The sequence below is a fragment of the Carassius gibelio genome, chromosome B9 (genome assembly GCF_023724105.1).
Source record: "Carassius gibelio isolate Cgi1373 ecotype wild population from Czech Republic chromosome B9, carGib1.2-hapl.c, whole genome shotgun sequence".
Taxonomy (NCBI): domain Eukaryota; kingdom Metazoa; phylum Chordata; class Actinopteri; order Cypriniformes; family Cyprinidae; genus Carassius; species Carassius gibelio.
In genome coordinates this window covers 18,085,855-18,113,327 of record NC_068404.1, presented here as the reverse complement: position 1 = coordinate 18,113,327, position 27,473 = coordinate 18,085,855, and the positions used below count along the sequence as shown (strand labels likewise).

At 37.0% G+C, this 27,473-nt stretch overlaps 1 protein-coding gene across 7 annotated transcripts in view; it reads right to left on the bottom strand.

Annotated features, from left to right (window-relative positions):
* The window catches only part of LOC127965536 (dachshund homolog 1-like), a 114,241-nt gene that overhangs the window by 46,666 nt on the left and 40,102 nt on the right, over window positions 1-27,473 (bottom strand). For all 7 annotated transcript variants that reach the window (XM_052566365.1, XM_052566362.1, XM_052566363.1 and 4 more), the window contains exons 2-3: window positions 17,735-17,850; window positions 9,706-9,867 (exon numbers count right to left, since the gene is read on the bottom strand). In XM_052566365.1, coding sequence (XP_052422325.1) covers window positions 9,706-9,867; window positions 17,735-17,850 — 278 coding nt within the window. The remainder of the gene's footprint in view (window positions 1-9,705; window positions 9,868-17,734; window positions 17,851-27,473) is intronic.

The window sequence follows — 27,473 nt, the reverse complement described above, 5'->3', positions numbered from 1 at the left end:
AACGGTGTTATCAATCACAGAGTGTAGGGGTCCATAGGAAGGCTTTCCAGTGGATAAGAAAGCCTCTTGCATCATCTGTTCTAATTATAAAATTAGCATCACGTTGCAGAGGCTGCATCTTTGTGTTATTCTGAAATACCTTGTGAAAGGAGGTTTGTTATGTTTGTCATACTGCTTTGGTCTTACTGAATGTACTTATAGAAATAGTTCACCCAAAAATGTAAATGATATCATTACTTATCCTCATGTGTTTCAAACCTGTATGCCTCTTTGTTTTCCTCCTTCTGTGAAAACGATGTGTTATGTGTGTAATGCACACAATAAAAATCAATGGGGTCCAGTTTTGTTTTTATGGAAGCAACTGACTCATTATATGGACAAAAACTAATTAAACATTGTTCAAAAAATATAATATTTTGCATTTGACAGAAAAAAGTCAATCAAAGAGGTTTGGATCAGGGTTATTACAGTTAACTAAAACTAAATATGAAACAAAAATTAAAGCAATTAAACATATATTTTGTTACTTGAAATTAAATAAACATTAACTGAAAAAAAAAAAAACTTGAAATATCAGTTGGTTGCCAAGGCAAACATTTTTTTAATTAGTTTAACTTAATTCTACAACTAATGCTTAAATTACTAAAAGCTGTGTACAAATATAAAAAGAAAAAAAATCTACACTTTAACTAAAGTTGAAATCAAAAGAGAAAATATAGTAATAAAAACTGTTTAAAGTTTCCGGTTAATTAACTTGTTTAAATACAATATATTTTTTTTTATATTAATAGTTTATTCTATTTTTATTTGACATACAACTGTTTTATATTTTAGACAAATAAATAAAAAATACACAGTACATGTACATTTTTAGACATAATAATATACAATAATATATTGAGTGAATTGACTTTAAAAATATTTTTGTAGGTCTCCAAATAGAAAAGAAAAATCATGGTTGAGATATCTTTAAATGATCTGACTTGATATCACATTATTTTTCTGCGTCTAAACTGTATAAGTGTTTATTTCCATTTCTTCTAAAGACATTCAGTAAAACAAACTAAACATAACAGGACTCTTGAGCACTCAAATTTTCCAATTGGCTTATTAAGTTGAGTTGCACAGATTCCTGTATTTCGTACATGTACTACATGGGCTAAATGCGGGCTACTTTCTGTAACTTGAGGCGATGGGATGATTTGTTCTGGCAAGAAGCCTGACCCAGAGCAGGATCGCTTGTCTGGTTTGGGTTAATGGGGCTGCAGGCATGATTGATACCCTTGAGTGATAATAACCGCACCTTCATTTCTCATGTTCTAATTGCTGCAATGTTATTATCACTGCAATAATCATGGCAATATTCCGACTGCAACACATCCTCTCTGTCATCATAAGACGCGGCGCTTATGCGTCACATGCCAGTTTGTTTCTTTCCCGTAATTGAGTGCAGTGAGGTGACCTATCGGAGGAATATTCGAAGCAGTCAAAGCGCATGCATCTTTCACACTATGGACCGCAGAGGCTTATCGTGTGTGAAAGGTTGAATGTCATTTATTACATGGATTGCATTTACACCATGTGACATTGTCTTTTCAAATTGTGCAGATCTCTTCATCCCTATCTTTGCCTCCAAAGGTCACTCAATTCCACTTATAAATGCAACCTGACAGAGATTAGTAAAGAGGGACAGGCAACGCACCACATCTCACAATGGAATCAAACGGCTCCAAATTAATTCATCCAATTAATGAAGAACAAGCTTTAATGTTGATGAGGCTCGACAAGTAAACTGGCTACTTATTTATTTCATTTTGTCCATAAAAATATCTACTTGAACACGTAGAGTGTTGGCTCACTGCAGTAACGTGGAGTAGTGCTGCTTTTCAGAGATGATAGAGCATGATACGGATCATTACAGAAATAATGTTTAATCAATTCCCATTTTGTAATCTGTTTCTGCAGTTGTAGGCATTTGTGTACACCAGCGCTTTGCACATTTTTACACCCGACTCCCCCCCTCTCCCAAAATCATGCATATTCAATTTTATGCTGATGCTTAACTGTCGATGCAACCGGAATTAAAACAAGCAATTCGACTTCATTAAAAAAGTAAGTGATTATCGAGTTATCTTTTTTAAATTCTATTAAAATGTGCGGCGCTCTCCACTTATCTGTCACCTGCTTCCCAGGAGCACAACACACTAATAGAGGCACTCAGAAACGAATGCCCAGGAGAGGCCGCGTGTCTCTCTAAACTCAGCCATGGTTCTCATTGCGGTCTCAGAGCTATTACTAATGCTTCCTGTCTTCCCGTGAAGAGCCGTGCTGATGTTTAAGGCGAGACAAAACAGCATTCAACACTGTAAACTGACACAGGTGAGGTGGTTTTGAAGGAACTGGCTATCTGTGATGCTAAATGCCTGGTGGGACTCAGTCAGCGAGTAATAAGTAATGAATCATTGCCCTGACTTCTGCCGGTGCGACTCAGATGTGGCTAGGAAGTGAATAACGTGTTTTTGCCGTTTAGCTGCTGGCTTGTTTTTCACTCAGCAGACCTCTGGGCAAAATTACACATTTTCATACTATATTTGTAAGCTAATTTGACTATGATGATTTCATTGTACTTTGCCAAGTAAGTTTCCTGAAGAGTGTATCTATAAACTAGATCTAAGCTAGTTTCGCTAAATCAATTCAAACTGTTCACTTTGGTTCATTGATTAAAAACTCTAAGTATGTTTAAATGAACAGTCATTCATTTTCATGTTAATAAAAAAGAAGAGAAAAGAACACATCTAGATGCTTATATATATAACTTCCATTATATAACTTTTCCATTTTATTTTTGGAAATACTGATATATCAGTATAACTGTATATCAACCTGACTTAGATGAAGGTATGAGAAAAGAGAAGAAGAAAAAGTGAAAGTCAAACAGACAGACACGATTAAACCGAAAACTTTCCTCTGTTTGCCGTTGCCGTGCCACGTTTAGCAGTGCGAGGCCGCCAGATTGAAAAACAAAGCGCAACCCTTGTTGGATTTGTCCTTCCACAGTGTGGGATTTATTATTAGAAAGGACATAAACAGACTAATTAAATCACAGCAGTCGAGGCTGAGATGACAGCTGGTGCTGTGTGTGACCAAACAGATCCCTATCAAAGAGCAGGAGGCATGGCTCACTCAATCCATCCTCTATGGGGAGCTATTTTAAGAGGCCCGGCATTGTGCACGAATGCTTTACGCTAAATGAGAGCTCGATGTACAAGCTGGCTGATTCTAAAGACGCGACACGGCCCTGATGCATGATGGATGTGCCTGCTATAAAGACAATAGATTTAGGGTCTATGTTTTTTGATAGGTGCTGAGGAAATGTGACAGCGCTCATCAGACAGATTTCGCACCACTACCGACTTCCTCAGTGTCAGTTAAAAGCATCGTAGAGCTCTTGACGCAGTGATGCGATGAATTTGTGACGAGATCACTCTTGACAGTGTAACAAGTACAATAAGAAGCATGAATCTTACAGTTATTAATGTGTTTACAAGCTTATCCATATGGTTAAGTGTATAATAAGAGAGATTCTGATTGCTTCAAAGACGGCTCTTTCCCCTTTGAAGCGTCCAAAAATTCTTCCACAATTTAATACATTTCGAGTAATTATTACAAGATTTGAAACACCACCGGTTGATTGGCTGCACATTTGAAACCACCGATGAGAATAAAATATGGTTTTAACAAGTCAATAATGGCAAGTGCAATGAAAACAACTAAATCAATGGCACTGCAACGTTTGCAAACAAGAACTTGAATTATAACACCAATAATTGATTCCCCACCTCCCTGCTGTTTTTTCCCTTCCCTCCCGTGATGTCATTTCCAATCGATTCCTTCCTGTGTACAATGATGAGAAGTTTCCCGAGTTTGTTTTTCACTCTGACTCTTTCACCCGCTCCAACAGTGGAAATTTGCAAGCTGCACCAGCAGCTTAACCAAAAAGGATTAACTCCCATATCCAACCGAGAACACAGATAATGCTTGGTAATTGGTAAAAAATGAAGATGAATGGGACAGCAAGATAAGGACCAATTAGCTCCTCCACGCTTACAGCTGCGGTCTCTCTGCAGATCCATCTCTTGAGTGCTGGCCTCCTCTGCCAGAAGAAGCCTGGCGGAATTAGCAGCCTGACCTCATCGATGGTGGGAGGCCCACCCATCATCTCCCCCCCTTCACTTTTAATTCTGTCCCCAACATATACACCTGTCACCAGCCCTGACGCCAGGTCTGGGCTGGGTCTGAGCACGCTAACTCGCTAAATCGCAGAAACCCACACAAACCCACACGCACATACATGCCTGAAAGTTTGTCGCTTATTTCATTATGGCAGCATCATCTGGTTGGTGCTACACACAATTCCCCCATCTAATTACGGAGAGGATTTAAGGTCCATTAACGTTGCCGTGGCAAGGAATCAGATGCAAAATGGCACCCAGTGGCCACCAAGAGAGAGATTCTTTTCACCTCCTTCCATTTCTTAACCCAAAGGCTGCAAATGCGTGAGTCGCAAGAAAGGAAAATAAAGCAAATAAAAATGAATAAATAAGCAAACAATTCATCTTGCTTGAAAAGGGCAGGTGTCGGTTTTGATTCAGGTCAATTCAATGCGAGGGAATGCATTGCTGTTTGTGTTTCTTCCAGGCACATGTTTTGCTTGGTTTGTGATCTGTAATTGTCCCATTTCCTGTGAGTCAATGGAAATATCCACATTGTAAGAGAAGGGAACCCCCACTTCCTTGGAAAAAATGCTGGGGAGGAATTAAAAGGGAAGGGAGTGCTAAGCTTAATCACGTTTGCCTTCTCCTCTCTCGCTCAGGGTGTTTGGCTACTTGGCTCCAACTTAAACTAGCTAATGTTTTTTCTCTCTGTTTATGCAATTAATAATAGTGATGCAAGCTAGTGTGAGTGACTGAGTTGAATATTTAATGCAGAAGAAACATTAGCCCAGCCAATTTGTATCAACACCAACAAGTCCAGAGGAGAGTACAATGCCCTTCACACACTTCAGTCTAAATCTGTTCTAGACTGTACTGCAAATCTCCATCAGAATATATATCAGTGAAGGAATATACTAGGATTCATATTTGGGGGGTGGGGGGATTTGTGTATGGAGTAGCGACCATACACAATACTCTATTCTGAAAAAAATGGTGAAGGATTTATCTACAATTTTCATTTAGAAATTCTCTATGCTTTGTGAACATGAAATATCAAGTAACATATAACGAAACATGATTTTTCAATTAGAATAAATAAAATAGCATTTTCTTGCCAAATGTACCCTGATAATCTTTAGAGTTTTATTTACCACTTTGATAAATATTTTTTTAGAGTTTAGAAACTCTACTAAATGTACTTTTAACCATTCACAACACCCTTACAGTGGCAACTTTTGCATTACTTACAAAACAATAACAATAACAACAAAAACAAAATGTTTTAATTTCACTAGAAGAGATAACACTTCACAGACAACAGAGACAACAACATCACCAGTAGAAGCAGTAGTAGGAGTAGTAGTAGTTGTTATAGTAATAATAAATTATTATTATTATTATTATTATTACTATTGGTGGTGTGGCCTGTGTTTACCCCTTTAAGTGACATTTAAAAAATGATTACACTTACATGTAACGGAGCGTCTCAAAATAAAACCTCACCGCATAAGCAGCTGTTTTAATATAGCACCGGCTCACTTCCTGCTCATGACATTGTCCACTCCTGTCTGGATAGTTTAGCTGAGTTCCTCTGTTCTAAAGTCATCTCTATATCTGTCAGATGATTTCAGACTCTGGACTCCAGCTGCAGAAAGCGCCTATAAGCAGGACATAATAGGCATTCACAGTCCAAAAGCATTAGAGGGAATCACGACGCTCAGAAAAGCAGAAGTCAGCAGAGCAACGCACCGCAGCTAAGAGTTTATTTTCACAGTTGTGCGTTTTCTCTGGCACACTTTTAAAACACCCAGATGTAATATCTCTCTCTTGGTTCTCTGGCGAAATGACCTTTCTGTTTTAATGCCGTAATGATCCGAAGCAGTGAGGGAATTCGCTGGGAGAAGGGGAATAGAAAACACTGTCTATTTCACTTAAAAACCTAATTTATGTTGCAATTAAAGGCTGAAAGGAGCTTGTTTCTCCCCTCTGGCTGGCTGAATAGAAGCAGCTATATTTCGCCCTCTTATCATGTGGGTGACTCCTATTGGCCACACCGTCACAGGAGAGTGCTTGATATAAACAAGAGATTGCACTGACATCCAGTAATCAATATTAGGATGGCTTCAGTACCAAACATCATTTGTCTCGGCCTCTGTTCTTTTGACCAAACCAAGCATTAATTTAAATCATAAATCTGGGAGTGATTTAAATCCCGGAATGAGAGGCCCGCCTGCCTTTAATGATTTATTTTCTACATTTCTGCGAGCGAGAGATTTGTCCATACGCGGTGACAGGTCACCTTCAAACGCCAGAGGAAGACTGTTCATCACCATGCAGACTAGCATCTCATCGCTGCGAGTAAATATTAAAGTAAAAGAATCCAATTGATTGTGGATGGGCCGGAGAGGCGTCGCGGCCATATATTTCACTCAAAGCTTCTAATGCCTCTCTAGTTCGGCTCCTTCGCTCACGGCTGGGCCCGGGAATTATTATTCTTCAGGGAGTCTGCGTGCTCAAGGTTACAATTTAAATTGTAAAAAGATAAAAACAGTTTCTTATTAGCTCCATTGCCGTAGCCTCGCCTATTCTGATTCGCATTTATCTTTATTTCGATGACCTCGCGGCCCCCTGCCGCCATTCGCTGTTGGATGACCTCAGCTCCACGCGGCTTCCTTTCGATAAATCTGCTTAGAGCACGCCGTGTTTTGCTAAAACTCCTAGTGTCAAATGCAGCTGGGAAATCCTCTACGCAGGGTGGATATTCACAATGGAAATCACACGCGCACAGTTCAGCTGAGGGATTATGGTAACTGAATCATTTGTAATGGATTTGTGGTTTAATATAACAGTGTAATTTCCACAAAAAATGGCTTTAAGTAATGTTGCAAAGAGAGAGAAAAAATCGGAATGTATCTGAGAAACGATTAATTGGAGCGAGGGACATTCAAAACCAATTTCCTTCACCAAATTGAATTAGCGGCTTGCTTAATAGCTATTAGCTTTGGGATAAAGTGCTCATGGATGCATTTGATGTGTAGCTACTTTAAAAGTGCATTACCTGCTAATGATGAATTTGGAATCAACCAAACAAACTGATTGCTCAAAAGAAGATTACACATAGCTTTTGAGTTTCCTTTTAGATTTGGACCTTTGCAGTTTATGTGAGTTCAAGAACATATTTTAAGTAGGTAAATAGCAGGAATTAGGCTTAGTTTTATAAAAGCAGATCAGTTTTTTCTTAAAGGGATAGTTCACTCAAAAATGTTGTTCCAAAACTGAACTAAACTTTTAAAAAATACTTTTTTTTTGTGTGGATTATAAATACATGATATGTAAAAAAAAATGTCAAAGTGTGTTTTTGGACACAACTGATGGAAAAAGTAAAGACAAAGGCTACGTTCACACTTAATGCTCAATTCCGTTTTTTTAAAAAAAAAAATATTTTTTTGCAAGGCCGTTCACATTTCCAATTAAATGCGACCTTTTGTGATCTCCTGTGTGAACGTGAAATGACTCAGAAGTGACCCGCATGCGCAGAAGAGTACTCAACGGTGAACGATATCACTCGTCGAAAGTAGATAACGTTAAACATGGATGTCAACAACAGTGTAATAACCTAACCCTGCAATATTAAAGTTATTTTCCCACTGTTAAGAGGAGGAAACAAAGCACTGGTGACACTTGTAAAAACTTCTTTCCAGGCCTGAGAGAATATACTCTATATTGATAATTGTTTTTATGTGTACATGAGTATGGATGTACAGTATAGGTATATGTTTATTTTTCATTATTATTAATACTGTTTTGATTTATATGTAATTGCATAAACTTTCAAGTGTCTTTGATTTAGGAATATATTGAAGGCTTGCTTTCTGTATTTCCCCTTGAAAAAAAAAAAAAAAAAAAAAAAAAAGTTATTTTCCCAACGGAGCCAGCACAATTACAATCTTCTCGTTTTAAGAAGAAAATAAAAAAGAAGGAGGGGAGCAAGGTTTTTGGCCATGGCGTTTTGTGGAGCAGTATTAGCAATGTCGGTACAGAGAAACGTGTGGGTGCGGAGTCGCAGCCAGGAGTGGTGGGATACTGATGTGAGTGGCTGACGTATGGGTCAGATACATGTGGCGTGGCCGTTCAGACGGAGGTCGCATTTTAAAAGATCGGATACGTATCGGATTTTGGACCACATACCCAAGTGGCCTGGGTCACATTTGAAAAGATCGGATCTGTGTCGTTCAGACTGTCATGAAAAGATCAGATACAGGTCGCATAGGGGCAAAAAAATCTGAATTTGGTCGTTTCAGCCTGCAGTGTGAACGTAGCCAAAAACAGTTTAATTCTTCAAATGATATTATTTTGTGTTCCAAAAAAGAATGAAAGTCATACAGGTAAATGACAACAGAATTGTAATTTTTTGGTGAACTATTCATTAAAGTATGAAGTATGACACCTTGTTAGCACTAACATTAAGACATTTGAGTACTACTGGTCAGTTTCTGCTCATCTGACTGGACAGTGCTAAGTACGGGTACAATTGGGCTCCTGCGAATGCTTAAAGGAACACTCCACTTTAAAAATCTTTTTTAGGATTTTTTAAATAATTTTTATTTAACATGATTACAATTTAATAAAAATGTCAGAAATGTATAATTATATCACATTTTATTTCCACAATTATTCAAACAGTGATAAAATTATATATAGAAAGTGACATTATCACTAACATTGATCCATCAAAAAAAAAAAAAGATTGTTATAATCACTGAATCTGTATACACTGTGAAATGAATATCTTACTTGCCATGTACAAATAGTACATCTGCGCTTTGTTGTTTATGATGAGGGAATTCACAAGAGTCTGAAATTCAGTCAGCGAACTACACACACTCAACAAAACTGATTAGGTTCAGCGATGACTCATCTGAATGCTTCTGTTTTGCCATTGTATTCTTAAACTCAACAGAATTGTGTTTGATTGGTTAAAATGCCTAACACTGTAAAAAGGCCTAAAATTAAGTACGGCGCAACATGAGCAGATCTTAATTTAATGCCGTAATCTGGGTCTGGTGGTAGCAGTTTTAGCTTATCTTATATAGATCATTGAATCTGATTAGACTGTTAGCAATCCTAATAACAGAACTATTTTCAGGCGCTGCGTAATATCATTGCTCTAGCTGTACCCACAGTACGGCAGCAAAGTTCTTTTATTATTACGCCAGATTGAGAGTATAGTTCCTAGCCATATTAGCCTAGAGAATCAAAATTTTTAATTTTCAGTCGGTCTTTGGACAAGATGTAAGTACAGAAGAGTCAAGTAGTAAAATTGGAAAAATCTGATCACAAGAAGTCCCAGAAGGCACATTTGAGATGTATTTTACTCCTAAGTGTAAACTGTGATGTGTCTGGCCTGAGCACTTGTGATGTTTCATGAGACGTCTGCTAATACCAGGCCTGCATGCAGTGTGAGTCATGCTGCTGGTGGATGGTGACTCACCGACACTGGAGCTAAGGTCTCCGTTCTCTGAGTCGACCCCGTGCTGGGTGTTGCTTCCATGGTAGCTGCTCATCACCTCCAGTTTGATCTTCTTCACCTTCATGGCCTCTGCGATGGCAGCGTTGGTGGCGGCTGCGGCTGCTGCAGCGGCGGCTGTGAGGCCTACAGCAGGAGGACATAAAGAGGGAGTCCCCGCATCATAAAGATTCAACTAAATCAAGAAACTGGTCAAGAAATGCTTCTATCTATCTATCTATCTATCTATCTATCTATTACAAAATATTTCTGTTTTAAATAATGTTCTTTTTACCTTTCTATTTATTGAAGAAAACTGTTTTCGGAAATAAATATTACAAAGATAACACTGATAAAAATAAGAAATATATCTTGAGCACCAAATCAGCATATTAGAATGATTTCTGAAGGATCATGTGATACTAAATAATTAAGTAATGGTTGCTGAAAAATCAGCTTAGCTTAGCTTAGTTATTTTAAATTGTAATATATTTCACAATATTACTGTTCATTCACTTCATGTTATAGCATCCTTGCAAAAAAAAAAAAAAGCAATAATAATAAAAATAATAATTAAAAGAAATTACTGGCACAAAACTTTTTGATTGTTTAAATATTGAATATTATTTTCTAAACAAAGTATTTCAAATTTTTTGGAAACAAACAAATAAATAAAAGCTAAAAGTGACTGCTTAAAATGCTACAATAAATTGAGATCTGCAACAAAAAAAAACAACAACAAAAATGTATCCAGTTTTAGCATTCAGTAGAATCCAATATTGAAATATTATTTATGTAATCATGCATTTGAACAATTTTAAACTCATGTTTTTGAGATCACAGAAAGAAGGGGGGAAACTGCTTCCCACTCTTCAACTGTTTGACACTGTCTTTTCTCCCATCACTAGCCTCTTAACCAGAGCGGATCATTTGCATCCCATCACCGACAGTAGCTTTGCTGTTTTTGATTACACAGCTGGCCCCATTGGACTGAGGCAACATTTTCTGCTGGAAGCCTCACTGTCATGTACGTCTTCTCTGATTTCCGTCTCTTTTCCCCACTAAATGCAAAGATGACGCCGTTGAGCTTTGATGGTGACAGATGGAGTCAGGAGAACATATCAGGACTGACATGTTGCCATGGTTTCTGTTTGTAAATAAACAGGTGGGGATGTATGACAAAGTGAAAACAAACAGTCTGAAACAGTGGGAAACCAAAGACACGCTTAAATCACACACATACACACACAAATGTGTGAGACATCTCAAACAGTAAATGCTCTCATCTGACTTCAAATCCATTGTTATTCCCTCTGAATGAACAGGAACGCTGAGATTCAAAGTCTTTTGGCTCCAGTGGCAATCATTTTTTTTTTCCATTGTTTGATTTGTTTGAAAGGAGGACAGTGGAGACGGGGAGATTGGATAAAGAACTGACTCGCTGTCATTTACTCTTTTTCAATGACAAAACACCTGAGAGACTCACAATAAGTAAAAGGAGGATCCTTGAAAGAGACCTTGAATCCATGAATGAAGATTAATGAAATGATGTGAATGGATGAATCAAAGCTGAGCTTTTTTTTTTTTTTTTCAGCGGTGTTCAGTGAATCCTGTGATCTCCATCTAATGTTATACATACAGTGTATTGACAATGGTTACAGTACAATAGTCTCATGTATGAGATTAAACGGCTAAGTGGATTCTGGGATAAAGGCTGAGCAACTTCATAAAAATATTAAATGTCATAACTGAATGCATTTGAACATTTAAACAGATATGAATTCAGGATATGTATTTATTACCCAGCTAATAAATTCAAAATAAATCCAATTAATTACAAGATATGCCGATTAATTAACTGCATATTAATATTTAAGAAATTTCACTCCATAATTATCTCCACATTATTGTGGCAGATAAATAAACCACTGAATACATATGATAAAATTTACATTACATTAGTCAGTCAATTGTATGTGTTATTTCTATATAATTAAACATCTGCTATTTGTTGATAATTTGAGAGATATACTATGTATGGCTTTTTAGCAAAAGATTCAGTCAGTATTTACAATATTTTGTACTTAAAATCCACAAATCCTCTAATGTAGCATCAATCCTTCCCAAGTGAGGGCGGCCAATTGGTTAATTCATCATCAGTAAACTGTCACATTCACTGATATGATTCAACTATGGCCATTTGGCCTCTGTCTCCTTTCTTGAGCGTGAAGAGAAAGGGAAAAAGAAAGATATCGAACATGTGGCATTAATACGCCACCTTGCCTCCCCAGCAGCAGATAGGCAGATGGTGTGGGCAACACTGCATGCCACCGGCTTTCTGGGCTTGTTTGCATTTTAAAGTACACCAGTACCATATTGATGAATCGTATACATGGTGTCGGAGTGGCCGCTCTCGTTTGCTGTTGTATATTCATGCCCTAGAGCTGCGGGGGGGGTGGTATCTACCCCCCTCCCCTCCACTCAGAATAAATATGGCCTCCAGTCGCACTGAAGGTCAATCTTCATTTGTGTCTAATGGGAGAGAGTCAACTGTTTTCTAAATGAGATGTATGCAGAGCAGAGACCTGAGAAAATAAATAAAAAAAAGAATAAAATCACCTTCCAGTTGCTTGCGTGAAAAAGTCTGGTACTTGAGTTGCATTTAGGGGAATTTTTAGACCGGCAATTATACACTACAGTGATGCATTAAACACATATATCATATTCATTTATTCACTAAATGGATATGTCTATATGGAATGTCCTGCAGGTATGGATGGTGTCAATAAACAGCTTACCATAATTTCCTGCTCAATTAGTCAATTACAGCATGAACTAGTGGCTCTCGGCTGCTGGAATGTCAATAAAAAATGGTCAAGTCAAAGATAGCAATGAAAAAAACATATGCAACTAACCGCATTATTGTTGATAGCAAAATAAGCTCTGATTACTTTAAATCAGAGTTATTCAAGGCAATGGCTTTACTTCTCAATAAACTTTTCAGAATTTCGGAAAAATTTATCCTTCAACCACTAAACAAACAAAAAAAAAAAAAAAAAAGAAAATGAAATGAATAAATGTTCAACAACAACACAAAAGGAAAAAGTAGACACGCCCAAGACTCAATTAAATATACATTCACATAGATATAAGTTTTTGCAACAATATATAATTACATATAATAATCAAAGTGTAAACACTAATTTAATTACAAAGTAAATTGTCAAATTTTACCATTTTTCAACCAAAAAAGGTAACAGGACATGCAACCCAGACTAGATTAAATCTTTGTTTGCATAGGAAGGTTTGTGACATGTTTTTGAGTCAATATATAATTAGATATAATACAATTATAAATATTCATTATAACGTGTTTTATCAAACTAAAAAATAAATAAATACAATAAATTTTGCAATTTTTTAACAACACCACAAAAGGAAAATGGAGATCCAACCCATCCTAGATTAAATATTAGTTCGTATAAAACATGGCTTGTTTTTGAGACAATATATAATTAGATATAATAAAATTATAAATACTGATTATAACATATTTGATCGTAATAAACAAACAAACAAATGAATGAACAAACAAACAACAAATAAATAAATAAATAAATAAAAAATTTGTGATTTCCAACAACAGCACAAAATGAAAAAGGAGATACAACCCAGACTAGATTAAATATTAGTTCATAAAGGATAAACATGGTTTGTGGCATGTTTTTGAGACAATATATAATCAGATATAATACTAATTATGAAATATCAAAATAAATAAATTATGAGGTAAAACCAATTGAAAAGCACTGCTACAAACTACAAGCATGTAAGAGGCAACTGTATTCATGTTTATGGATCCTCCTCTAAATTATCCTTCAGCATTGTTCCAGAGAGATAGTCTGGTTCATTAGATCACAGATTACATCCAACGTAGGCTACAAGGGTGTTTGACTGTAACATCTACATCAGAGTGCCTATCCACAAACTGTTCTTCACATCAGCAACAAGTCCACTCGTAGTGGCCGTGAACGACTGAACATCACAACGAGCAACCCACTCCTTCCTCAATTAGCATTCATTAGTATGCAAAGCACCAATAGCAGATCGCAATGTTTCGACTTTTGAAAGTCACCTTTAGATTCAGACGCCCATGTCTGTTTTCTCACAGACACAAGGATCTCTTCAGCCATATATAAACAGCTGAGCCTGAGAGAGAACGAGCGGGCAGACAGGCGCAAGACGGCGGCGTGGGGAGGGGACTCTGACAAATAAAGAATCGCATGGTACTGTCATACTGCGCACAAAACAGCAAATAATAGAGATGGGGTCTGATCGTAGCCCTTGGAGCAGCTGTCATATTAAATAATACTGAAGGATCTATTAATATGCAAAGGAACCAGCAGCAGACTGGCTTAACGCTGTCATGCCTCTGAATATTGTCAGAATGTTCATTATTAATTAACATGCGGGCTGCCCCATACCTGCTCAATGTCAGAACATTCTTATAACAAATAAGGAATGTATGTGCCTCCTTCCACTAATAGTGTAATTAAATTAAGATCAGATTAACTTCACATCAGTACACAAAGAGTGACTTAGCCATGCTTATGATAAGCAAGTGCTTATCTACTGACTTAATGTTGCGGGCTCCTAATAGAGGTTGAGGCCAAATTTCACTCTATTTACCCAGTGTATTTGCAGAAATGAGCTCTGTTCCAGTGACTATTGAGGACCGATCGCTTGCTCAAAGCTGAGGTTGTGCCAGCGAAGACTGGGTGAATTAATGCATCTGAATTGTTCCATCTGCATTACAGCCAAATACCGCACATCAATTATGAGCTGCCGACACTGGGTGTGAGAGTCGCATTAGAGTTGACTGATCTGTTTATGGCAGTGTAATCTTGCATCTGCGTGAAGGGCTACATGTTTCATTAACCTCTTTTTGTGTCAATCCTCCCATTCTCACTGCATTTCTAGTTGACTGTGTCCACCTGATGACAGACTGATGGAATGATACTATGATGTAATTTCCTGCATAGCTGTGAGACACTGCTAAAATGTCAAGTGTGTGTGTGTGTGTGTGTGTGGTCAAAAGTCTGGGATTGGTCAATTTTTTTTTTTTTTTAAAAGAAGTATCCATAATGCTCAAATATCTCTAATTTATTTTTATTTAAAATAAAATCATTTGAAAAATGTAAATTATTCCTGTGATGACAAAGAATTTTAAGCAGCTCCGGTCTTCACTGTCATATCCTTCAGAAAAAATGTAATATTCTGAACTTGGTGCTCAAACAATATTTATTACTTTTTAATGTTAAAAACCAACATGCTGTGTTCATATTTTTATGTGAATTTTTTTTTTTCTTTTGTAATATTATAAATATCTTTACTGTCACTTTTGATCAATTTAATATATATATATATATATATATATATATATATATATATATATATATATATATATATATATATATATATATATATATATATATATATATATGTGTGTATATATATATGTATGTATGTATGTATGTATGTATGTATGTATATATATATATATATATATATATATATATATATATATATATATATATATATATATGTATGTATGTATGTATGTATGTATGTATGTATATATATATATATATATATATATATATATATATAGAAAAACATCTCAAGTGCTGCTTTAAAACACTGTTGTTCACAAAGTCCCTAAACATTTGCCAACATTACAATCACACCGCTTTATGATGAAGGTTACATTAACAAAAGAACTAGGAGCACTCCTTGCTGTTTTTAACTGTTGTTTACATTTGCTCTCCCAGACTAGTGCTGTCCAAGACGTGAAAGACAAATGTGAGCAAATCTCACTGCATCTGCTCATTGCATGCCATGTCATCAGCCAAACAACCAAAGACCCTTACAAACCTGATTGTATAAAATGTTACTTTTCTTTAGAAGTCCCAACCAAAATGTCAAGATCAGAGCCTCTCTCATGGTTTAAAGGCCTGGATATCAAAGGGTTTTTGTCGTGGTTTCTGAGGACTAAATAAGAGTAGACTCTCATCCTGGGCTCTCATCCTGTACCACATGGCCTTTGAGTTCCTGTTTCTGAACAAGACACTGATAGGCTGACCTCACTCAAACATGGAGGGGCAGCTGGACACAGTTTCCCAAGCCGAATGGTTCGCTAATGCTTCAGCGGCATTGTTCAAGATTACCAATTCTGTTGCCAAGCTGGAATTTCAATAGTTTCCCCTAAATTTCAAGTTTAGAGAGAGAATGCTACACTTACACTGCAAAGAACATAAAAAAGAAAATTCTGCAATTTATGCACTTCATTAGGTTTATGCTAAAATGATTTTTGATTAGCACAGAATTCAAAGAGATCTTTTACGTTCACATTCTAAGCATTTGGCAGACACTTTTATCCAAAGGAACACTGCAATCAGTGTGAACATCCATTCATGGTTGCATTGCTAGCGCCATGCTCTAGTGTTTAAACTACAGGCTCAAAATGATTAAAACTGCACTGTGTGAAAGATCTCCTAGACTGGTGGAGATTTGGCCAAATAACAAGACTACCAATCATATAACGGGATACAGCCTCACTACCATTGTGACATATTGACAAAAACTGGTACATTCAAATTCAAATACAGAATAATTAAATATTAAAGAATTTAAATCACTTTATCATAACTTTCATTATAATGTGCCCTTCAGGTGAAGCTGGAAATTTTGTTATTACAAGCATTTGAATGTCCAAGGAAATTGGAAAAGAAGTGATAAACTCTAGAATTCTAGATTATAAATGAGTTGGTAAATTGTCTGATCCATAATATTAATAATATCATAAAATATATCAATGATCTTAATAGCGATCAGTGAACAGAAAGCAAAAACTGGTAAATTATAATGACTGGTTTAGCAAGTTATTGTAATTTTACATGCTGCAATTCAATAATTGTAAAGGATAACAAGAGGGATAGTCATTTTAAAGAACACTTCAAAAGATAAAGTTAGTCACTCAATTTTCTCAATTTGCTTTATTAAAGAAACATTTAGTTTCCCAGGTGCACTTGAAGGCATTCTAACATTCTAACATTATTTACTCTTACCACGATTAATCGAGACAATTGCTAACAATTGCTAACAATTGCAAGATCTTAGTTTAATTTAAGTTTAATTTCCAGCGAACACGTTAAACTTGGATGCACTGTAAGTCACAGTTGATAAAGTCTCTGCCAAATGTCATGCATGTAAACGTAGAGTCATCTTGAAGAACTGCTTGTACGAAGTCTCTGTGCTAGCTTGTTTTGTTACAGCAAGATCATTTGTCCAATAGGACAGAAAACATACTTTGCACAAAAAAAAAAAAAAACACTTAGGTTTTGAAAATGATAGCTATATGGCTTTGTGTTCAATAATTGCTCAAGAATCAACAAGAAAGTCTTAACAAGAAGTTAACTGTAGATTAACAAGGAGTGAACCATAAACTAATGACTGTGTGTTATTAAAAGATGGCAGAACAACCGAGAGCACGATATATAAATCAGGATCCTTTCTCGCAAACGACTTCAAAAGCCGCTGCAATGAAAACCAGCCGTAAATAGAACAAAAGCACAAGACTTGCTCCAGGCGAACTGAAGGCACAAACGGTTGTTGTTGATTCTTGTGGCGATAAGCTTACTTTAACATCACATCGGTCTATGTACATACAGCAGTGAAGTGGATTTAATCGGGCTAATTAAAATCCACTCAAGGCAGAATGCAGCATCCACTAAAATAATCTGGAAGAGAACAACTCTCCATTCCAATTTATTCTGGAGCTGCGGTTGCACAGGGGGGCTTGCTGGGAAGGGAAGGGGGTCGGTCGGGATGGTGAATGGTTCTGGCTGGTAGTTTGGATGAGGGCTGTCAGATTTTGCAGCGTGCCATTTAATGGATGGGCAGCGGGCTGCTGCGAGAACGGGAAGGGGCACGGGAGGAGGTCCGTGTGCGTTACCTGTGGGGGGAATGATTCCCGGCGACATGAGGCCTGGCACCGAGTGAGGCATGATGTGAGGGTTCTCCGGCGATGTCACACTCTGGGTCCGTTTCGGAGGCCTCCCGGGTCTTGAGCTAAAAAAGAAGTGAAGTGGCGGAAAGGGGGAGGTAGAAGGGAGTGAAGAAAGAAGGGGAGGGATGAGAGACAGAGGTTGCCGTTAACATTCGGACCAGAACGCAATTTCATTCCGAAAAGCTAACATGTACTGTAAATAAATTCCTTTTCAAGGACAGTTGCTTTCTGCTGCTCGACATAATAGACTTCCATAACTAATTAGATTACACAGTGAATTCATTTCCTTTATTGAAGATCAACCACTTTTTGATGCATAATTCATAGCCCGTACCTCGTTACCTACCCTTCTGTATTAATATCCCTACACTATTTGAATTACCTCGTTTGCATATGCTAAAATCCGGCCATGCGGCTTTCAGCCTGGAAATTACATGTTAACTTGTTATAATTATTGCAGTCAGGCCACTATTGATTTATGAGACTTTTAAAAACCAAATATGTGTAGTTCTGGTAATGAATGATATTCTAAGGTTCTTCAGGAAATTAAAAGGCAACGGCTGCCTTAGGAAACGTTCTGCTTGCTTGATTTAATAGGAGTCATAGCTGGAAGCTGGTGTGACTGAGTGACTCAGACCTGTTTTGCGTTTATGATGGAAACTTTTATTACTTGAAATGAGTGACCAAGATCACACAATGATTAATGACACAACAAGCGCAAGTCCAACAGAGGGGGGAAAATGTCCCTCCGAGCTGATTGTCAGATATTTTCACACATTACTATGTTCTGTTCATCCATGCATTTTTCCCCTCTAATTTTGGCAAAAACTGAATATCAAAAAGGCCTTTACAGAAATATTTCTTCACAGAGAGCGTCCGTAATAAATCAGTGGGATTGTTACAGTACCAAGGGCACTGCACCCATGGGGAAATCTTTCCCAATTTTTAACAAAAGGTGATTCCATCCTAGCATTTAAAAAAAAAAACTAATTACATACAGAACGTATTCAAGATATGACAAGTTGCTCAAATAATGCACACAAACTTGTTATAGAAAGCTGGTTCAATTACAACCAATCTAGTAACTGGTTACTGAGGCACAAGACCCTCCATTCACAGTTTTATAAAACACTGTAAAAATCAAGACAAAAACTAAATACATACATAAATCTACATTTTGAAATAATATGATATGGTTTAATATTTTCGAATTAACAATTAAATGAAAAACAATTGTTCCTGCTTCTGGTTATTACCAGAGCAAGGCTCATTTCCAGGACATTGTCTATATTTCACAGCACTTGCATTACAATGGCATATCAGGACATGATTGAAAGAGGCCTTCATTAACTCAAGGTTTTGTTCCCTGCTTTTCCAGTGACTAAACAGGGCCTCATTTTCATGGCCAAAAGGAAAGCAGAAGAGTGCATTCACTAAGACCCAAGGCCTTTTTAAAAGCTCACTTATTCATGTACCTCCAAAGTCTGTCATGTGCATCAGTTTAGTCCATTTACAGATTGGCCAGATGAGCTGTGTTTCATTGTGTTTTATCATGTTTTATCCCTGACAGGCATGAAATTGAAACGGAAATTCTTTACTTCGCACACTAAAAACAGAAGAGGCCATAAACTCCAGGCTCACAATGTTTGCCATGAGAGGGAGCAGCACTGGATACAGTCAGGCCTGAGGCCATTCACACTGTAAGGAGTTTGAACCATATCAGCCTGTTCAGATGTGACAGATTCATTTCCACATCGCATCACGCTACGGAAATAGAGACATCATCATACTTCATATAAATGTTCCAGTAAGGGATTTCACTATGTTATTATAGATTCCTCTTTTGATTTTCATTTTTACAGCGCCCCCTCTGTTCATATTGGGCCTTTGAAATGTGATGTTTGATGTATTTATGAGAGTATTTTCCAGCATGTGGCAGGCCTTTTTTTTTTTTTTTTATGATTCGCACAAAAACAATTCTTTCACCTTTATAATTTTCTCTAACCCATAAAATGTTTTGTCATTTTACAGAATCTGATAAAATTCTTTAATGCTGCACAATAAAAGGAAAATCTTGGAACGACATAAGGGTGGGTAAAGGATAATACAATTTTATTTTTGAATGAACTACCCCTTTAAATACTTCATTTTGTCCTGAGTTTGTCACAGGAGAGCTGAAGAGACCCCAGCAAGAAACGATCACATGCCCGAACCACAGAACATCTCAAATAAAATCCCTCCTCCTATAGAAACACCTCTTTGATCTTATGAGGGAGATTGCATGACAGTTTTGCTGTCATCACTTTCAATGTACTGAGCTGAATTATTTATGAAAGACCTCAATAGATGGCATGTGATGGTAAAAGCCTTCCTCCCTGCTCCTGCAACAAAGCCAAAAGCAGAAAAAACTTGGACAAAAAAATGGACAAAATGTCACATCAACTTTAGCTCCAGGAAGAGCAGGGGATTGTGAACAAAGCAGACGTTTAGCCTCTGAGCTGTGGTGGGATCTGCTTACACAGTTTTTACACCATATTTGAAGAAGGAATAGAGTGGAAGAGGAAAAAGAGAATTGTATAAGGCTGCAGCAGCAATATTTTAACTTAACATTAAATATTGAACAGAACAGTTCACCCTAAATGAAAATGCTGTCATTGTTTACACTCGTGTCGTTGCAAACCTGTTTGACTTACTTTCTTCTACATAACAAAAACATATGATAAAAAGCATAATGAAAGTATCATAAAATTCATAATACTCTTTTTTTTTCAATCCATACAATACCTTGATCTGAGGAACAAAGAGCAAAAAAAAACTATAAAAGACTATTTAAATGTACTTGTAAAAAGTAAAAAAAGTAAAAGTTTTCTGGGTCCATCCTACAAAATAAGTTCTTTAGAGTTTGCCCTGATAAAAATTGTTGTCTCATGACAATCAAAATTGTATTTCGATGAGCTGACAGATCAAATTAAAAAAAGTAGTCTGAATGATGCTCCGGTTCAAATCATTATAAGTGTATTGTTCTTTTATATTTAAAAAAAAAAAAAAATAAATAAAGTCATATGGGTTTGGAAAGACATGAGGATAAACTGTGACAATTTTCATTTTTGGCTAAACTATTCCTCTAAGGGATACATAGTGCGGTTTTTGTTGTTGTTGCTATTAAGCATCTTTAATTATACTAACTTTATTTAGTCTGGCTTTACTTTTTTGCTATGGCTTGCTTTTAATTTATGATAGCACGACAGTGTTTTGAAAACCACGTTGGAAACAAAGCTGAATAACATCAAGTGTTTGAAACTGAAATCCCCATCATGCGACAACACAGAAGGTTTTCACTTAAAACAGGATGGCCTGCGCTCATATGTTCAAGAGGACACTGCAGTCATTTAGCTGAGATATACACAAGTATTCTCTGCTGTTTGTCGCTTCTGTAAACAGTGATTATGGGGCCACTGAGGATAAAGGGAGAACAAGAGCTGGACCTTCACAAAAGAACGAGTACAATTTGTCATGTGCTGGATGCTGAGTCCTTAAATAGCCCAGCACAAAAAGTCCTCAAAAGTAGGCTATTAGAACACAACAATGGTTCATGAGATCCACTTGTGTCTGAGATTAGCCCTGTCCACTCCACTACTGGATGTCACCAATACCAAATATAGTTAAATCCTTTTTCCTTTCTTTTTCATTTCTTTTTTGTTACTGGGATATGTTTCCACACAATGCGAGAAGCAAGGCTATCCGTGAGGTTTTGCTGAGCATGATGCTGATGAATTCAAATAAACTAGGCTATCACCCCTAGAGGGAGAACACATTGTTTGCTTGCATTTATTTATTAGATAAAGCTGAGTGGTTTGTATTACTCAAAAGGTAAACATTTGAAATTAGCTTTGAAATGCAATGCAGATACAGCCAACCAGTTATTAAGGAAGAGGGTTACAGCCAGGGTACGAATTATAAGGGGGTTTTAGGGGGTATGACCCCCAAAATTAAGGTTTGACCCTCTAGCCTCAAGGGGAGGGGGTAAAAGGTCTGATAAATTATTATACTAAACAGCTTTAGGTCTACAATTATTACAATAAAGGACATTTAAATACAGTTAAGTATAATGTTTAGGGAAAAAATAATAATTTGTACATTTTCTTGTGGCACCAAATAAACTAGACATACAGAAGGTTTGTCATAAATCTGATTGTTCATCATGGACTGTATTATATAACACAGTTTAAGGTATCCAAGTGACAGTAGAAACACCGTGTTCTTGGAATGTAACTCTCTGTCTCTTTCTAAGAGACACCAGTGGAAGCATGAATAAATAAAATAAGATCGTCAACCTGGAAAATCCTGCTCCATTGCATTGGCTTTTCAGCACAACAACCAAATCACCCAGCATTCTCTCTATATTGCTGATTCCATAGTTAATAACAGGTCCTGTCTCCCAACTTAGGAACTTTTATAGACAGCATTTGCCTGAGGCCAAAAAAGTGGAAAATTTGTAACAAATGTAGGAATTCTCCTTTTGTTTTGCATTAACTGGAAAGAAAATAAAAGTGAACTTTCCCTGAACCATGCTTCCTTTAATGGACTTGGTCCATGTTGACCCAGGAGTTCACACTGGAACATGATCTCCTCCGTCCCACCACACTGAGAAAGCAATCAGATTAAACCCACAAAATATATGGCCATCTTACTTCCACAATACAAAAGTCAGGAAATAACGGAATTCACCCTCCCTTGTGTTGTTTCTTAATATCTGTTAGGAAACACCGTTTATAAAAAAATAAAAAAATAAAAAAAAACTATTTCTGTGTTAAATACTAATATCCTGATACTTTAAGTAAAAACCTCTTAAAACGATTAAACTCTTAATTAAAACTACAACCAAAAAAAATAATAATAATAAAAAGTGAAGCAGTTCATTAAAAATACACTTGCGGTATTTTTGTTGTTGTTGTTAACAGATGTTTCTCTCTTCTAGAAAATGCATTAACACTCTTCAAGTGCAAACATTTCTCTCAAACTCATATCAAAAGACTAGTTTCAGTAATTTGATCTCTGTAATAATCTCGAGCTTTGTGCACATAACAGGCATCATGAAAGCCAGTTTTAAAGGAAATCAGTGACCAATACAATTGCTCCAATATTTACTGTAGTTTATTGTGTACTAACATCTATTAAATTAATCTAATCCGAGTTTCTTATCACAAGTTTAAAATCCGGTATTTCATTTTTCATTCATTCACAAATTTGAGAAGTACACAAAGATTTTATTCGATCCGTATTTTCCCAACAGGTTTGTGGACCTCTGGACCTAATGGAGACACATTTGGTGCCAGCTGATGAAACGTTATCCTGGAGTCAATACGTGTCTCACTCAGGTTTACAGAAAGAACATTCCGTTTTGATTCGCCTCAAATGGAGCAATTAACCTTTCCCATCTTCCTTTTGTTTGTCATTGGGAAAGGTAAAGATGAAGATATTTATTCCATTTACTCGCAGTCAACCAAAACAAGCGGACGGATCACAGCATCTCTGCTTCGGTAAATACAGACTCCTCCAGAAGCCCGCCAATCAGGCCTTATAAAATATTAACCCAATGTCATTGCCCTTTTCAAATCTCTCACCTGGAATTCCCTAATTGTTCCCTTTCTTTATCTCACTGAAGCAAAGGGTAAATAAATTAACAAAATAGCTTTTATCAGCCTGAATAACCTTTTAACTGAAGGATTATCACTGGTTTATTTTTCATTTCTTTTGGTGAGATAGCAGCACATGCCTCATTGATTACTTTGCTGAGGTGGTGGCCAGCAGAGAAAACAAGGGCCTGATAACAAACCGAGGTCTCCGCACTAACAATAACACACTACGCTCAGATTAGGCCTCCTGACTTTGCGGCTTTACTCGGCTTGATTCGATGGAATGCTGGCAGCTCCATTTTACTATGCAAACTTTGTGTGGACTGTAAGATCGAAGCATATTATTCTGGCCGATTGATCATAGTTAGATAGATATTCGATTTAAACCGCTGTACATTGAAAGAACACACTTGAAACTGAAACATGAAACTGGGCCAATACATTAGACTGACTAATCTGAATTGATGGATTCCAAAGAGAGTGGAATGATTGCAGATGGTTGTTTTTTTTAAGGGGCAGTTCACTCAAACACAAAAATTCTTTAAATATGTTCTTAAGTTAAGCTCAAAATAATAGAAAACAAAACCAAAATCAAAACAAAACAAAAAAAGCAATGGTTGAAATAGTTGATCATATTGGCAAATCAGACTCATCCAGTTTTTCAATTCAATTTACCGATTCAATAATTCTCAAGTTAGGAGTGATGGGAACTATATTTTTTAACATTTTTTTTTTTTAGCAGATATTAAGATATTAAATGGCTAAAGACATGGGATATGTATACTGTATGTGAATACTTTTATCGTCAGCTTTTTATAATTTTTGGACTATATGTAGTCACTACAAACTGTTGTAATACGAAAAAAGAGGAGCATGAAATATCTCCTTTTGATGAATTTTCGGGTGATCATTTTTATGTTCAAAGTCTTACTGCTTTTAAAAAGCTCAGGGCCACCACAGACATGCTATATGACTGCGATCGCATTACGAATACAAAACACGAACATTCTCGCCTTTGCAAACCACTAAACATCTCTTTTATTCTGTATACACAGTCCGCCAGCATCAACTTCTACTTCTCTAGAAGTTTTCAACAAGGGTCGAAGGGAAGCAAAGAAGTGGAATCTGAAACAATACATGATATATAGCAACTGGAGTGGCTGTCTCAGTCACTTACACCTGCACATGAATGGAACACTAACAGAAGAGGTCAGCCGGAGCGCCGCGATGGCCCGTTCCACATGCACTCCTGCATTAATCAGCACTGCCTCAGATCTCCATTTTATCTCTCCCTTTATTTGCATTGAACTGTTGTTGCTTTATCACCACCAGCTCTCTGTCTCCCTCTCACACCTGTCACCCTCAGCCAGGTAGACGCCTTATCAGATCAACATAGATGGATTATGTGTGAGCACTTCATATAAAGCGTTTTATAAGCAGGAACAGCTGCATCCGCTGGCAAACTGTGAACTTTTGTGAGGAACAATATATTAGATCAAATGTACATAATCAAAGGGAGCAGTTACCCTCAGCGACTACTAACAGTGGCTCTATCCTCCCCAGGCGTGTTTTTCTGCCGAATCATTCAATACTCCCACACCAGACGTAACATTTGGAGATACAGAGACCTCCGAGGTTATAAAAGTGGCCTTCCTGCTGCTTTTGTACACTGCACGGTCTGATTAAAGAGTCACTGGGCAGGGCCATCAGATTGCACCGCTGCAAAGGAACTCAGAACCCAGTCTTGTTCCTTCCTTGAGCTTTATTTACAAGGCTGACGCCTCATGTAAAAGTATGCAGAGCTACTGGTCAAAAAACATATGAAAATAAGTGTATGTGAGCCTTTTGAATTTACCTGTCGGAGTTCTTGCTATTCACAAGTAACAGTAAAGAATCATTGACTTAGTCAACATCTCCAATGTTGGACTGCAGGTTGTCTGACTTTAGTTATTTTTTTGAGCACTAATTAGGATGGGGACTTACAGTACATACAATTTGTTTGTTTAAGAATAATGCGTTGAACTGAAACCCAAAATATAAAATACATTACTCAGGTGTTTTCTTATATTATTAAATTTTTTTTAATATGCCAGAAAAATGGTTCTTTACCATAATGCCATTCATGCCAGACTATGTACAGTTTCTGCAAATTTTCAAGTACTTAATGTGTATTTTATAGGTTTGTAAGGGTTGCGCTTTTTATATTGTTGTAACTTGAAAAACAATACATTTTATGACCAGCTTATCCAAATTCCAAGCAAATTTGCATTCTTCTGGACTGGATTTATTTTTTTCTTCACTTTAATATTCATGCATTTGTCCTGCAAATTACTTCGTTTTCTGAGATTGCAACTTAAAATCCAATATTTTAGGGAGATCTTAGAGTGAAAAAAGATCTGAAAGGAAAATAAACTGCTGATTATTTTAATGCATCATTAATGACAAAAAGCCGATTTCTTAATTGCATACTATAATTGTGAAGCTTAAAATTGTTTTGTATCAGTACTATTAGCACTAATAAGGAGCAGCAGGCCTGTACATTCTGGGAACTGATGTAGAATGCCTAATTGGTTGACTTTTCCGTGCCTAATGGACGATTCTCTTAATTAAAAAGACACTGCAGAAACTGCTATAGATCAGATACGGCAGAGAGAGGGAAAAAGTAAACGCAGTTAATCAAATGTATTAAAATGAACAGTTCCAGGAAAGTTAAAATGAGATGGCTAGATATGATTTCCATCGCAATATTTATTAATTTCAGTCCCTTTGGTTAACAAAACAGAGCTGCGCTTATCTTCAGAACGGTGAGGAAATGCTCTCAGTGATCTCACTTTACCATGCAGAACTGCGATGCATATGAAACAAGTCTTCAAAACAAGGCTTTAAAAACTTACTAGTCAGGGTGCCTTTGAGGATATTTAATTAAAATCTAATCCTGCATTCATTAAGGCTCACATAAATTAAGCTGTCATTCATAAGATTTATGGATTCTCATTTGCATATTGCATACAATTCATCAATTACTCAAGTATGAAAGGAGCACATTTCCCTTGGAGCTGCCTGCTGCCCTGCCAGCATTTGAAATGAGAGAAAGAGCGATACTGTCAGGCATTCGAAACAAACTTTCCCCACAATGTCTGCTTCTTGATTAATCTAATTTCCAAGGCATCCTTTTACAAGATTGTACACAGTCCAGCTGCAGTTTTCAATTATATGTCCTGTCCTCACCACTAACTTTGAATGGGAGATAGATGTAATGCAGGGCAAGTATCCAACCCTGGTCTCCTCCACATCACATGCCTGTTTACCCAGATCTCCGTAAATTAGAAAAAAAAAAAAAGGGGGAAAGAGAGGTGTTTTAGAAGCAGATGGAGTAGGGAGGGAGGGAGGGAGGGACAAGTGGGAAATGCTATAATTTTATTTGGTGGGATGTCAGACGAACGGTTCGGAGTGTAATAATAGCATATTTCCTGTCACATTTACATCCGCCGTGCTTTCTGACAGAGGGAGGTTTCAGCGAACACATTAAATGACTCCCTCTTCGAAGAGGTGATTGGCCACTGTGGGAGAAAGCCTGCGTGGAGGAAGTGCTTAAACCGAGCCGAGCGTGAATACTTCTAAGATAAAAGGTCAGGCGAAAACAAACAGATGACTTGCGAGGATGAATAGAATTAATTGAGTCATTAATATGCATGGCTAATAAAGCTCGAAAAAATTCTACGTGGAGAACGAAATCATTGTCGACTATTCTCTCTTAATGGCCCATATTTTCAGCTCGAAGGGATCTGGGACGTGTATGTATCAATCTCGGAGAGGAGGGGGAGGGGGGGCTTTGACGAACAGGTTGGGATAACCTCAGCGCCCATTGTTAAAGTCAGACAAAGCAAACAAAGCAAACTTGTTCTAGTGAGGATATTAATTCCCAATTAATCCCAAATTCTGGCAGAGGAACAGACCAGTGCAGCAAGTGAAAGTCATCTTGAAGGGTACTTAATTGGTTCCCAATAGTAAAAGGGCTTGATAACAGAGATCAAGCCGCAGTTTATTAA